The sequence below is a fragment of the Echiichthys vipera genome, assembly GCF_963691815.1.
Source record: "Echiichthys vipera genome assembly, chromosome: 12".
Classification (NCBI taxonomy): Eukaryota; Metazoa; Chordata; class Actinopteri; order Perciformes; family Trachinidae; genus Echiichthys; species Echiichthys vipera.
Window position 1 is genome coordinate 10161753 of NC_139837.1, and position 15850 is coordinate 10177602.

At 42.4% G+C, this 15850-nt stretch overlaps 1 protein-coding gene across 3 annotated transcripts in view; it reads left to right on the plus strand.

Annotated features, from left to right (window-relative positions):
• Window positions 1-7269: 7269 nt before the first annotated feature.
• Window positions 7270-15850, plus strand: part of LOC310954515 (single-stranded DNA-binding protein 3) — a 37757-nt gene continuing 29176 nt past the window's right edge. For all 3 annotated transcript variants that reach the window (XM_083924005.1, XM_083924003.1, XM_083924004.1), the window contains exons 1-2: window positions 7270-7440; window positions 15721-15793. In XM_083924005.1, the coding sequence (XP_083780131.1) occupies window positions 7385-7440; window positions 15721-15793 (129 nt within the window). In that variant the 5' untranslated portion in view covers window positions 7270-7384. The remainder of the gene's footprint in view (window positions 7441-15720; window positions 15794-15850) is intronic.

Below are 15850 nucleotides of genomic sequence, written 5' to 3' on the forward strand. Positions count from 1 at the left end.
CTATACCGTGATTCATCTCACAAGCTCTCAAATTCCTCTTGTGACCCCTTTTTTGAGTCTTGACCTCCAGGTTGGGAAACACTGAACTACCGTCCATCCAAAAACAACACACTGACAATAGAAAACTTTCAAAAGTATGTGGAATCATTCCAAAACGTGCCTCGCCGCGTGGAGGATATTCATTTTAATTTACTTTCAGCTGGTTTGATAATGATTCCCCCAAATGTCAACACCGTTCTTACATCTTCTCATTTTCCGTAACAATGGTTTGGAATTTTGATTTACATTGATGACACAAAGCAAATCTTTTTATTTTATTTTATTACCCCAAAGCTCACAAAGCGAAAGCCTGTTTTTACAAAAGAATATGGAGGGGGGGGAGAAGGAAGGAAGTGATTGCTATGTGCTGGAACAGGTCCCACATCTCTCTGAGAAGTCAATGAGCTCTGATAGAGAAATTCCAACAAACCGACTGATTGGCGCTGCAAAGGATGCCATTCAATTAGAAATGAACATGTGAATGGAATGCTTCTGAGAGGGATCTGGAGTGATGAAAAATAGAGGTTTGGCATGATTGAGCTCAAACCTGTTTGGGGATTGCTCGTGTGTGCCTTTGTGTATGTGCGTGTGTGTGTGTGTGTGTGTGTGTGTGTGTGTACTCTCCCTGATAGGATAGGGGCTTCGTTAGGGTAATTACAGCTTTGCTATGTAAATAAGCCTGTCATAGAGGAGAGAGACACACCCACCTCTTTTTCAGACCCAATTAACCTAACTCCCCTGGAATTTACATACCTAACAATCTACAACACACACACACACACACACACACACACACACACACCAAAAACCATTCCAGCACTACTGCATGCACTAGTATATATACTTTATTAAAGTATCATTTTGCATTCATGCATGCACCAAACTTTCTCTTTCCAAACAGTGCCAGTCTTCCGCACCAGGCAGTGTGTGTGTGTGTGTGTGTGTGTGTGTGTGTGTGTGCGTGTGCGTGTGTGTGTGTCTGTGCATGTGTGTGTGTTTGTGTGTGTCTCTCTCTCTCTCTCTCTCTCTAAACTTGAGTGTGTCTATGTGTGAATTCGATCCAGGTTGAGGCGGTAGACTATCCAGGTGATATCTGAATGCATAAGGCATCACTCTGGGCTAACTGGCTGCTGGAGCTGTGGTGAGCAGCATCTATCATCTGAGGCCACTGATGAATGTCTGTCCTGAGTGGCTTTGTGGCATAGCGAGGGGAAATGAGTCATGGTGGAAGGAGAAGGGAGGAGAAGGGAGGAGAAGGGAGGAGGAGGAGAAGTGCGTGTGGGGGAGTAAGGTGGAAAGACGAGGGAGAGGGGCGCAGTGGAGAGGATAATGCAAGGAGGTAAAGGATGAGAGAGAAGAGAAAGAGTGGGACAGAGAACGCCGTAGAGAAAGATGGAGAGACAGACTAAGAGAACATGAAATAAAACGATTCAATAAGACTGTGCAAGAATGTAAGGATGGAGATCCATTTGGAAGAAAAGTAGGGGAAGGTGCAGAAGGAGAGGAGGGAGTTGAGGGATCAGATGAAGAAAGAACGGAGGGAGGAGTACGAGGGTGGAGAAGCATGAACGCAAGCAGGAGACAAGAAGAGAGAGAACGGAAATGGAGGAAGAAGGAAAGGGGGAGGAGAGAGAGAGAGACAGAGATAGAGATGAAGGATGTGGATGCACGAGGAAGAACAGAGGGAGATAGTGGCGAGAAGGCACGAAAGTGGGTCAGAGGAGAGGACGATGATGTGGAAGAGAAAGAAGAAGAGAGTGATGAGGCAAGATGGAGAGAGAGATAGCAGAGGGTGAAGAAAGGGAGGGATCATAATGGAAGCTTGGAGGGCAGTGCTGCCAGGTGCCGAAAAACCAAATAAGAAACCAAATAAAACTCCAGAGTTTGCAAAGAATATGAGGTCTGCGTTGTGGTTCTGGACGCACTATGCATAGAAGCAAATTGGTAACAGGAGCATTTTTTATTATTATAAACTATAGTTAACACTTAAACCATAAAAGAAGTTGTGAAATACAGTCACAAAGTGTTTAAACAGTTTGTGACGAGCTCTCAGAAGATGCGGTTGCATTATTTATGGCAGATCCAGGGGCAGTTAATATACCTTTTACATTATTGACAGAGTACAATGTACAAAGAATAATCAGGCTGCATCCGTTTCATGCGATATCACTATTATGGGGGGAAAAAAACTCAAACTATAACCAGGTTTCCATCCAAATGTAATGCAAATTTGAACCAAATTTCCATTTGAAAATTGGTCAAAGAAAATGCAAATTCATGCCTGTATATCTATCAGGAGATAAACAGCTTGTGCTGCTTCAGTTGGGTGCCATTAAACCATGGCAGAGGAAAGGGCACAACAAGACGATTTTATTAAAAGAGTAACAGTCGACCCTTAAATGGTAGAAAATGTGATGGAAATACGGCATTTATGTTTGTTTCATGTAGTATTTCTTCGCTCCAATGTGATAGTTACATGTTTTTTTTAAAGATTTTCTGCATTTCCATTCTGTTTTTTATGCACAAATTGAAAATGCAAATAAAAACAGTTGAGCTTATTGTTTGTTTGTACATTTACAAAAAATTAGAATTCTCAATCATATGGTACAAAGGGTGAAGTTATACAAATGCAGTAATTACCTGAAATTGCTGTGGTGCGGTTAGATGAAGACAAGGCAAGTTTATTTGGAAAGCACAATTCAGCAACAAGGTAATTCAAAGTGCTTTACATAAAACATCAAACGCATTGGAAAGAAACACATACAATTATATTCAAATAAGGATAAAACATATAAAACAATATCTGGCGGTGGATCACCACTACAAGACAAATGGACTAAATGAAGGAAGGACGAAAGGATGGATGGACAGGAATGGAGCATGTGTACACAACAACCTTATCTGCTCATCTGCATTTGATAAAACAGAGAGAGGGAGAGAGAGAGAGAGAGAGAGGGAGAGAGAGAGAGAGAGAGAGAGAGAGAGAGAGAGAGAGAGAGAGAGAGAGAGAGAGAGAGAGAGAGAGAGAGAGAGAGAGAGAGGACACGGTGATGCTGCTTGTGTTTGTGCAAACTAGGAAGAGCCAGTGTTCCCGGGGAGGATCATTGGGTTCTTGGATCGATACTTGTGCTATGATGAGACAGTGATAGAGTTTGTGGTCTAGAGGCTTAAAAGATACCTACACCATCACTTTCTTCCATTGTCCTTCTCTCCGGGAGTACGCACAAGCCAGCTGAATTCGAAGATGCATCTCGATTCACTGTTCTGGCTGTCTGTCCACACACCACGCTGACATTTTCACGCCCAGAAATGTAGCTTGTTTGAAAGTGGTCTCCAGAGTGGATACATCTGAAAAATTTCTGGCGTCACATTTTAGAGTGGCTGGGGAAAACAGAACTTTTGGGAAATGAGGGCGTAAGCCTGCTCTAACCCTCTCACCCTTTCTGTGATCACTCGTTTTGAATGCACATGTTTCGTCAGATCACTTTGAATCATCCGTATCGACAATGCAGAGGCGCAAAATTCACTATTCTCCCCGTTAAGAGACAGATTTTATGAGCAATTGCTATTCTATCCTCATTCGGTTGTCTGACAGCAGACATTTTATTCAGGCAAAGACCATTTAACCGTTTTTATTCATTGTTTTGGCATTTCAGTGTGGATGGAGATCATTACTGAAATATTCATTACGATAATCTTCTCGTGGATGCGCGTCTTTTTCACATGTAAACAGCTAATTTTTCCAAATTTAGCCGCTTTAGTCCGGACGTAGGCGTAAACACAAATATTACAAAGATATATAATATAATCAAGATTACAATACACAACCATACCACTCGCTGTTGAGTATTCTGTGTATCCATGAGCATGTAGTTCAACATAACGGGAACATGGAAAATGGCGGAAGGAAGGAAGGAAGAGGAGATTTCAAGGGAACTTGAGAGTTCAAGTACAGTTTAATATATATCTATTGTAAACATATCACTTAAAAAAAAACCACATTACTCTTTTTCTGTTGTATATTTCATTACATACCATAAGTGCTATTCTGCATTACTAGTTCACCAAGGTAAATTCTTGCCATTCATAAAGATAATGGTCCTCATTCCTGTCCTTTCTCTTTATTCTTTTATATAACGTCCGCTCATCATGTTTCTAATGCTCCTGTTTAAAAAACAAGCCCTACCACACACATTGAAATATATTTTCTCTTTCTCCTCTCCTCTCTTTCTCTTTCTCTCTCTCACACACAAGTACATGCGCTTGTCTCCACACGTACGCACACCGGCGTGCACGCAAACACACACTCGCACAGACAGTCAGCTGTGCCCTTCCCACAGCTAGTAGCACGAAAAACAGAAAACACTGCCTGTCCCTGCCTCTACACACATATACACACACATGTGCACACACAAACTCTGCAACTGCCCTCTACACACTCTTAAAGGGACATGACGCAGACTTATACATCGCTACCAAGAGCCTACAGCATACCTGGACACTGAATAAACATTAACAATAGATGTAGCATGTATCTGGATTAAAATGTTGTGCGACTGACAAAACAGCAAACTAGAGCAAAGTGTTATTTGTAGGAAGTGTTTGGGAGCGGCTGACATATTGAGAATTAAATCTGTCTGTTGGTTCTTTAACACTGAGGTAATAGAGTCGAGTTGTTTGGATGAAATGAGTACTGGTATTCTTCTATATTTTGAGAGTGGCACTCACAAGACCATAAACACACTGTAATGTAATTGACGGCTTTGACTGCTCTTGGGTAAAGACAGAACATTTTGGACCCACATGGAAACTGTAAAAAACTGGACGTGGCAGCCTTCACAAAAGTTTCAAATGGTTATAGGTCAATAAGGATGAACAAAAACAATATTGTTCAGTTTGTCTTTTGGCGTCTGCTAGGATAGTAAAATGTACCTTACAAATTAGGTAATAGTACTTAATAAAACATTTAAATATTAGGTAAATAAAATATTTCCTTATTTACTTGGGAACCTGATTCACCTCTGTTAGGGCCTTTGGTAGTCCCTAAAACCAATGGCCTGGTGTGAAAAAAACTAGGTAGGGCTTCCTATCTGCAGTTATGTAATTGTGTAACTTAATAACCTCAATCAGTGGTGTGCCTAGACTGTCTGAGGGTCCCGGGTCAAAGTTATTAAGAGGCACCTTTTACGTGTGTAGAGAGTGAGGGGAAATACTCATTGCTGTTCCAAAGTTCTCCTGTAGGATGGGTTGTTTTTTTACACAGGCACTTCAGGGGGCACAGCCAACCTAGGTGGGCATGTGGGCTGGTCGAGGGCCCGCCTGGGGACGCATGCATAAAACTCTGTGTGGAGCTGGCCGCACAAGCCTTATTTCCATCCCTACAGTTTGCCGCAAATGGATGTAGAAAGACCCTTAAACCCTGTTAGCTAATGAAAGTTGTGTCCCATTCCACCGCTCATTAGACCTGTAAATGAGAAACACTGCAAAAAAAATGCAATTACAGCAACTGTGGTGAGCAATGCATTGTGCACAGTTGTGGCAATTTGTAGCATTCTATACATTCATTATTCATAAATAATTTATATTAAGTTTATAAAATGGCCTTTGATTGACATTCTGAGTGGACTGTAAACACAATAACACACACAACCTAAAATGTTTCCCATTGCTCAACTTAGGCCCTGTTTAGACGGTGACGATCTAGGAAAGGAAACGCAAAAGTAACGTTGCGTTGTCACTTTTTATTCTGCGTTTAGACGAGTGCCATTGGAGTGAAATCTGCGTGCTAACGTTAACGCAGGTGACTAGGTGAAGCACTGCCACACAACACCACCAGGAACTCGCGCATGCATAGAAACTTCCTTCTACTTCTCTCCCTAGTGGGGGAGAAGTAGGAAGCCATACAGTGTGACAGGGATCTGCAGCCTCACTCTGCCTCGGCCCCCACCCAGGAGACTTGAATGTCCAACTGAAGGAAATAGTCCGACATGTTTGTTTTTGTTTACCTGTACTCTGCACATGGATGTTACGTTAACGCGTATGCATCGTGAGCCAGCGTGAGCAGATCAGAGCCCACTTTTGCATTTTTACCCCTTTACACAGAAGCACAATGGAGCGTCATTAGGATTTTCATTCTGGAAAGTGGTTTCGCTACGATGCCGTCTAAATCTCTACATCTGAGAAAATATGTTATCATTTTCACACGTGACCCTGTAAATAGAGCCTTAGGGTGCCAGTCACTGTCCATTCGTACCTTGCCCCGTGCTCTAGGGTGATTGTCCCCCCCTCCCTCTTCCCCCGCGGTCCAGGCCCGTTTGTACTCACATTACTTGAAAGGATCCGGGCCGTGGCTCCAATGTGTCTTGCTTACACATCATCACATCTCAGAGATTTAATAGTCTGTTGACTATTTTTGAACGTTTCATCCGTCCAAATCTGCAGCAAACACTTCACCTCTGCATCAAACCACCGCGAACCGTTGGGCAGCATCTGTTTATTTGTCGTGCTCGTACACGTGCGCACGCTCATGCCCGCTCATGCCCGCTCATGTGCATCTGTGCTTTTCAAAAGCCCACCTCTATCAACCGGGCCAGGGCCGTCAAGCGCGACCTGCCTGGGCGCGGTACAGTTGTACTCACAATGGTCAAACGAACGACTTTAGCCGTATAGCTCGCTTGGTCACGGTACGAATGGATGGTGTGTGTGCATCCTTAAACCCGCAGCTCCCCGCTAAAACACAACAAAAGGTCTGAAGTAGCCTATGTGTGAGGTGCACACATTCTTATAAATACCAGTTAGTGTGTGAGAAAAAGGCGTATAGGTTTTTTGTACACATTGTTTATGCATCTGAAGAAATTAAATATTGAAACATATCAATAGGATACAGATAATGACAATAAGCTTTATTATTAGCAGTGCGGTGCTGTAAATGAACACAAATGCAATGTAAGGCCTGAACTTGAAGACCTCAAGAAGAGAACTTGAACTTGAGCGAAGTCGACAAAAACTGGGACCCTGTGGCTTTAAGAAGCCCCCACCCTTTCACAACAGGGGGGGCGTGAGCTGAATCCAGGAACAGCGATTGAAAAAAAAAAAAAAAAAAAGCTCCACCAGCGGACCGTTTCAAGTCCCCCCCTCCCGGCTGAAACCCTGCCTGATTTGTGGGCAATGTTGGGGATGTAGAGAAAAAAAAGGAAACCGGAGCGAAGAGAGCGCAAGAGAGAGAGAGAGAGAGATAGGGAGACAACACTAACTGGGTAGCTATGGAGATAGTAGGTTTTCCTGGTAGCTTTCTTTGACAGGTGTCGAGTGGGATAAAACAAAGTATCAGAACAGCCTCCTCAAGATGTACGGCAAGGGTAAAGGAGCTGTGGTCCCCTCCGATAGCCAAGCGAGAGAAAAGTAAGTACATTATTGCACTGTCACAACAGAGAACCAGCCAAGAAGAAGAGTGTGCTAGGTAGCTTAACTTGCTAACTGATGTGAGGCAGCTCAGCCACTCCAGCAGGCATGTGCAGCGAGCTCTCTTTTTTTATTTCTGTTAACACACAAAGCTTACAAAAGTGATGGTGTGATAGTTTAGCCGTTGCCACTTTGGTGTGCCGTGGTGCATCCTCAGCTTGCACAGGCATGGCTGCTACGTTAGCACAAAGCAGCTAGCTACACTGCCAGTTTCACTCTTCTTCTTGTTTCTTTCTTATTCCAAAACAAAAAAAGTGGCTGTTTTCGCCACCAAAGTTGCACCACTTCCAACGAGAAAGGGAGTGTTTGCTGCACGTGTTTTTCTAGTTATAATGTAGAATAAATGTGCACTTTAGAGGGGCTGGATTGAGTGAGGAGCATTGATGGGGGATCCCACTTTAGTTCCATCTCTGTGAGGAACAATGCATTCGTGTGAGGGAAGCTAGCTTGGCTTTTTGTGTCGCCCGGCTGAAGCAGCAGCAGCAGCAGCAGCAGGTTAAAAATAGAATACAGCTGTTTGGGGGCTTTGTTACTAAATAGCACAGGAACGTGTCCTGCAATTGCTCCATAACGATACTATGTCTGCGGACGCGCTGGCTACATCGTATCCGTGTGTCCGTGTGTGTGTGCTCGGTGCTGCGAGCTCCGCGCAAAGGGAGCGAGAGAGAGCTGCGCCTCCGAACTTTTGTGGCCCGTACAGATTCTCCTTCAGTCCTCCCCCCCGAGTTATGCGAATGATTGCTGGGGGTAAACTGCTTCTAATGACCGCCACAGATCCGCCAAACACGGGCTTTTTCAGTGGTTGTTTTGTCGGTGAAACTTAGGTGGCGTTAGCTCGGGGAGGGGGGGCTGTAGCACCTCCAATCCCTTTGTCTGCACGCCACAGTCTCCATGTCTGTTGTTCGCTCAGGATGAGATGCATGCCGCACGTTTTTGTTTTGTTTTTATTCTTCCTTTCAATTAAGAATGGGTTTCAAATCGATCAGAAGTATGAATTCAACAAACTTCTATTTACGCATCGGCTCTGAAATAGAAGCGAGTATCTGCAGGGGAAACTTCCTTGTTGATGTAGTCACCGCTAACAAAGCCAACAAGACATGCTCTCATTAAACTTTGTCGGATGTAATTGTTTTAGAGGCCTGTGCTGTGTTAATGGGGTAATGGTAGTTCGCGTTACACTCCAGCTGAATAACCTAGAGGTAAATAAGAGGGAAGAGCCTGGCTTTATTCCTCACAGCTGATGGGGTTCAACACCAGCAAATGCTCAGGCTGACTGGCTGGAGAAGTCAGAAGATAGTGGAGCTGGAGTGGGACAGTTGTCAGACTGATTTGTGTTTGTGTGAAGATAGGAGGGTGCCTCGTTACCTTAAGCGACCAACTTCCTTTGCTGTGTTGTGAACCCGTACTCTTTGTTCTGTCTTTTTATGCATCACTCTTGTAATGCCTGTCTTCATCCGCCTCCTAACGCTCACTTCCCATCTTTTGCCGCTCCTCAAAGTCCTCATCCCTTGCTTCAGTGTTGAATTATTGAGACGGACTGAAGCAGCTGCTCTCGGCTCTGCGTCAGAGTTGAGAGAGACAGAAGAGAAAGAAAGAGACAGAAGAGAGGGAGATATGGTGGGCAGACTCATCCATGTTTAAAGAGGGGGTTTTGTCGCGAGCCTCGGGCAGGATGTCAGGTGTGCCGGTGATGTACATCAGGGAGGTTTCTCACTCTTTGGGAGTAAGCATGCACGCACTAATGTCCCGTGTAAGAGGGAACGGTGGGGAGCAAGGTCAGGAGGTCACCTCAAAACAAGTAGAGTGTGACTCCAGCTAAACGGTGAAAAACTTGTCACCAGCTCATATAACCTTAAAACTAGGGCGTAAGGGTTACTAGAGCTACCACTTAGAACTTTTTACCTTTTCCCATGAATATGACTCTGCGTTCTGGCTGTCGGAAATGACCACTGCTTTTATACTTTCCTCTCCATCCTGACTTGACTTCTCCTCTGATCTCTTGTACCACCTACTGTTTCATGCCCCCTCTTATGTTCCAGTCAAAACTATTTTCTTCTCCTCTTCACTCCACTATCCTACAGCAGCTTTTTCTTCTTCTTCTCCCCATCCTCCTCAAACTTCTCTTCCTTTTCTGTGAGCTGGCTTCTGAGCTTTAATAATGCAGGAGGCCAGGTGCACGCACACACAGCCCCCTTTTGCAACCCACACAAAAACACACATACACCACACACATAAAAATTTCATTGAAGGCCTCTTGGGGGGGATCTGCAGTGTGATCCTCATATCCCCAGACATAAGAGCAAGTCCTTAACTATTCCCTTCTAGTCAAACTCTTATAGAAAGCTGCACATGTGTTAAGCAAGCCAGTAAACCTGCAGTGAACAGGGAGATGCAGACAGTATCAATATTTGAAGCACTTGCTGTGTCTTAAAGCTTCCTGTGAGCCTTTGCCAGGTATTTCAAAACTGTCAAAATCAGTATAGATGCAGGGAATCTAAGCGTTAAAGTGTAATCAGTATACAGCAGAGTGCCCAGGTAAAATAAGGATCTGTGTGTTTGTGGGTGTGGCCCAATACTAGACTGGGCTGCATGTGGCAATGACTTACACTCTACACCAGTGGTCACAGAGAGCTTTGTGACCTACAAATTGCCAGAAGCCTCAGAAAGTGGTCAGATTCCCCCGGCTAAAGTGGTGTGTTTAGCCTCTTAAAAGCATCGGCCTTTTGCACAACAACCAGTCTGTCCCACTGTCTGTGTTGAATTAAGCAAGTCCACGCAGCCAGCCAGGATGTATTCCTGTTGTTGGATGTTATTGTTATTGTTGTGCAGTATGGTATGCATTAAGAGTTGGATAATATTAACCAGCGCAAATCACTCCGGGAAGTTTAGAGTTGGAGGCCACGTCTTCTTTGTTTGTTTGTTCATCTGGATGTCCGCCTGCTCATATATGTTTTCTAATCTTGGTGACTATCTGCAAGAGGGGAACACCCCCAGCTTTTTATTACCTTCCGAGACAGGACGGCCTGCTGTACACACACGCACACATACACATACACATACACTGCACATTGGAACTATGATCACTTTTACAAAGGAGGCCGTGTTTACTAAATGCATGTTCAACCTGCGATTGACCTGTTCATAATATAAGACTTATGTCACACTCTAATCCTTAATCAGCATCGCATAAGGAGACTCAACTGCAGTTCAATGCATGTTGAGGATAAAATGTAGAATTGCAAAGAATTGCATTATATAAGGGCCAAGCAGAGTTTGTTCTCTGGGTGCTCTGCACTCACTCTGTTTCCCTTTTTTAAAACAGGTGGGGAAGTTACTTTATTAATTTTCAAATAAAGAGCACTACGATTAGTCGACTAATTGGTTAGTTTATCGACTGTAAAATAATCACCAACTATTTTGATAATCAGTTAATCATTAAAGTAATTTTCATGCAAAATTAGCAAAGAAAATCAGCCTCTCAATTTACTGACTTTTCTCTGTTTTCATATCATATTTCCTGAAAAATTTTGGACAAGACAAAACACTTAGAGACATCATTGTTCGGACATTTTTTCTCTCAGTATTTTCTGATAAGTCTAATTGATTAATCTGGAAAATAATCTGCCAGGTAAGTGATAATGAAAACTTTAAATGAAGCTGCTATCCATAATAGAATCACAAAATCCTATTAAACAAAGTGCTGTCCAGCCCATGCTCAGTCCAGGTCAGGAGGGTGGTTATGATGCCAGGTCAGATGCTGTGCACTGATGCTGTGCACTGACCCATTGAATCATTATGTCAGTCTAAAAAGGGGTGTGTACTGTATCTGGACAGGTGAAGACCACTCGTAATGACCAGCAGGATGGCTATTTAAGTGCCCATTTTATATAGACAGGGGTGGTGAAAAAGTAGGGGTCGCCTAATGCATAAATTAATGATTAGCAATGCCCTACTTTGTTATTGTACAAAATGGCATTTAATATTAGTGTGTGCTGGTATGTGAAGTGCAGATTGCTGTGACGTCTGAATCATGTGAACATGTCACGAACTGATCATGTGTCATAAACTACACCTCTAGACCTTTTGCTGTGTTTGTTAAAAACACATTTAATCATAAAATTCTTAAGGAGCATGCATTTAAATCTGCAAGCTGCCATCCCTCCTCTAGTGATGGTGTTTAAAAATGTCCCCCCACTGTGTTGTTTATGTGAAGGACAAGGTGTGATCATGAGGTGACCATCGGCTCCACTACAGTTATTGTCTTTGCATATTTTATATATTTGCATACCATAGTAAGAACAGCTTGCTTATAGTTTGTATCTCCATCATAACACACTGCAGAAGTTGTTGCCATTTACGTTGCTCCCATGTGCTCACATCATATATAGTTTGATTAAGGTCATATAGCAAAAATAGTAACTAAATTAGTTAATTTTAGCCTTTACTCTCTCACAAATGTGCAGTGTTTTACTATCCCCCATGCAGACATTCACTTTGTGCACATGTATTTTGTTTATGTTTATTTTCATAGGGACACACACTTAAGTGTAGACTATTAACTAAATAGACTAATGCAGTATAGTATAGCATTTACAGCCTGAGATAATTTGCAACACTTGTTCCTAAATGGGTATCCATAAAAAATGCAATATAAGTGCATATGTAATCATAAAATCCATAAAACAATAAATAGAAAATACAAGCTATAATAGAAGAACCATAAAAGTAGAGAAAATCCTTAGGAAACTTTATTATTAATCAGAAATGTGATTAGAGCTGCAACTAACTAGGGATGTAAATCACAAGTTTTATCACAATACGTACATCACATAATACTGTATCGATTATTTTGGACAACGATGCAACATTTGCAGATATGAGAGTCTATTACAATAGGATTTTGAATTGATTCACCTAAGGGGTCTATGATCGATATGAGACGATATATGCCCGATGAACACAACATCAACTCACAAAAGGCAACTAAAATGATTTGACGAATCTACTACTGAGACATTTAAATTAAAAACAAACTATTCTTTTTTTCCTAATAATAAATATAAAGTGAATTTCAAGATAAAGGCTCTTCTCAACGATGATATGTATCCATTACGGATGGGCATGAGTAGTGAATTCCAAGATTGAGGGATCACATTAATTCCTCGAGGGCCAATCGAGTACTCGGTTTTCCAAATCTATTTTTAGAACGCAACGCATCTTCCTGCTGGAAAAATGATGCACAGCAATACAGCCTACCCGACACCTAATGCTTATTCTCAATCACAACTTCAAAACATTGTTTCCTTACAAAAACCTAATTACATCTGCTTTCACACTCTGTTAATGATCAGTCCCGCTGTGGAGAACAGGCGCTCCGCTGGCACAGAGGTGGCAGGTATCAGCAGGTGCTGCTTTGGCACAATGCTCAGTTTTTTGTACTGGTGCCTGTTGGACCTCCACCACTCCAGTGTGGTTTGCTGAGGGCGAAACACAAACAAAACTTGAGTGCTGTTGTTACCAGTCGAGTTAATTTGAAACAAGGACTACTCGAGGAATCGAACACTTATGCCCATCCCTAGTGTCGATAGTTTCACTTTATATCAAAGATGGATTGGTAACAACAATGATTTTCATCGATTAATCTGCCAATTATTTCTTCGATTGAATCCCAGTATACCGGTGCACAAGGTGACATCACTGAATGTCTTGTTTTGTCCGAGCAACAGTCCAAACCCAAACTGTTCATTTTGTTATAAGATCAAGAAAAGCAGCAAATGAACCTGGAACCTATTTTTAGCCTATTATATCATCTTAAGAGGCTTAATTGCACTAAAATGTGCTGAAACAGACTTTTACATCCCACCATTTAACAACAGTACAGGGGAAGACCACATCGGAAAAAGTAAATAGGCTGTGAGTGGTTAAAAACAATCTGCTCAACAGCCAAATGATCTCCAAACCATTTTTCATTGATCAGTTCATTGACTAATGATGGGGACTATGACATTGAGCTACCATCCTTCTCATTAGGACCTTATTGGCCTGTTAGAGGATTGTCTGCTCTGGCCACACAGGGCACTGTCATATCCACGCTGCCGGTCGATTGATGGTCCATTAACAGCCTATTAAACATGACTAAGTGAAGGCGTTAGGAGTACAATGTTGGGCCAATGGGGGTTTCCCACTCCACAGCATGGTTCTTGTGTCCGTTAATAGACCCTGGTGGATTGCTGCTATCAAGTGTGGCAGGCCTGTTATAATAGTCAGTGCGTTTACATGCACATCAGTCACCCTAAAATGGCCTAACCCTGGTTTAGGGAATGATCGGATTATTGAATTTCCCCTTGTATACATGAAAAGATTGAATGGAATGACGGAGTAATTCGACCTCCGGTACAGTAGGTGGCGCTCCGCCAACATATTACATGACAACTACTACTACTACTATTATGACTACATCTTTTTTTTCCGATTCAGTTTTGTCAAAATCACAAACGACCAACCAAAAGATAGACTTATGACCGAAATGGGTCTTCTTCTTCTTGGTAGTAATGTTACTTGCTGTTGCAAAGTCCTCCCCTGGTTTAAAGGTAATGCTCTATTATTGTTTCACGTTGTTTTCGGCGCCGTTGCTTCCTGGTTTATTTTATTTCCTGGTCAAAAGCCACTGCCACAAAGTGGGGAGCATGCGCAGACAAGAAACCCAATAATAATCCGAGAAGGCTGTTTACATGCGTGAATAATTGGGGAACTGAAGGAGTTCTCTATGTCTATTAACCGGGGTATGAAAACTCTGATTTTACCCGGGGTACGGTGTTTACATGGTGTTTAAGAAACCTTGGTATGCCCTTGACCTGAATGTAATCAGGTTTTTTTCGAAAAAAAAACTAAATTATTGGAATTAGTGGGAATGCCTGTCGTGTGCGTGTTCTGTCAGTATGTGGTGTGTTCAGACAGATCACAATAGTTTTCATCCAGGTCAGGTGTTTTCAGCTTCTGTTATCTTAAGACTTTGGATATTTACGCTTGGCAACATGCATTGGGTAGTACTGGCCAAAGATGATGTGGTCCTTTTTTAATCGCAGATATTTTTCCAGCAAACCAGGAGCCTTTTAGAGGTACTCTGGAGATTCACCTGCATTTCAACCACAGGAACCCAGAGCCAATTTATATTCTTGGGTTGTGGTTTCTACCCTGGTCGTGGCTAGATGGTGACCCTAGATTTCTGAAAACTCACCAGACTCGCTGCGCTTGGGCTTATCCTAACCTTAACCATTCAAGGTCAGCACATAACCTCAACCATTAATGCCTAACCCCATTGCACTGCCTGACAACCTATCCTAATGTTAACAATTCGAGGTCAGTGCCTCAATCATCTTGTGAAAATGTTGGATTATCATCTACCACCCCAAAAATCCTTGTTCCTGTGGTACTTTCTGTAGTAAGTAGTACTTTATGGCCGACCAGAAACTACCACTGTGAAGGTAACAGTACTGAAGGTTGCTGTCTCGTCAAACACAGGCCTCAAGACACCAATGATTTGTGTGCAGCATTAATTTATACTTCAAGCAAACACCGGTTGTTGTTGTTGGATGTTGTCATTGATGTTTAAATTACAATAATGCAGCTGACTTCTTTATTTATTGAACAAAAACAAGATAATCGAAGGCAACAAGCACGAAAAACCAACCGTAACCTTTCCTAGTATGTGCTAATTGTTTGAATATGTTCTCTGCTGAACCAGAAAACACACTCACTTGCTGTTTTCAGTCACTCGTGCTACCTCTGCATGTTTCTTTTCCAGCATCCATTCACACACCATAGTCACACAACAGTTAATTTACAAGAACAGCGTGACTATGTGTTGTTCAAGCGAAACCATGAAGCCACTTTTCTTATCCATGTTAATACCTAATCTTCATGGTTTTTAAGATGTGGTAAAGATGCAAACACAAATTAACTGCAATAGCGTCTAGTTCTTGACTATTAGCTCAAGGGGCTATAGTTTATGGGACAATTTGGTGGAAAATTGCTACTGTCTGCTTTTGGTTGCCCACTTGTGGCTTGTTTGCTTGACAACAAAGCGGGCCGCTCAATAAATGCAATCTTAGTTGCAAAACAGGGAGCACTAAGTGCAAATAGGAAAAGTCTGACACTGTTCTTGAGAATTAAGAAGGCTGAAATTGATCACTTACAACAATATTTTCCTTTGCATTTCAGGTTAGCATTATATGTGTACGAGTACCTGCTACATGTGGGAGCACAGAAGTCCGCGCAGACCTTCTTGTCTGAGGTAAGATGGCATCCATGACACCCAGTTTATAAAGCACCGAGGCAATCATTGTTTATT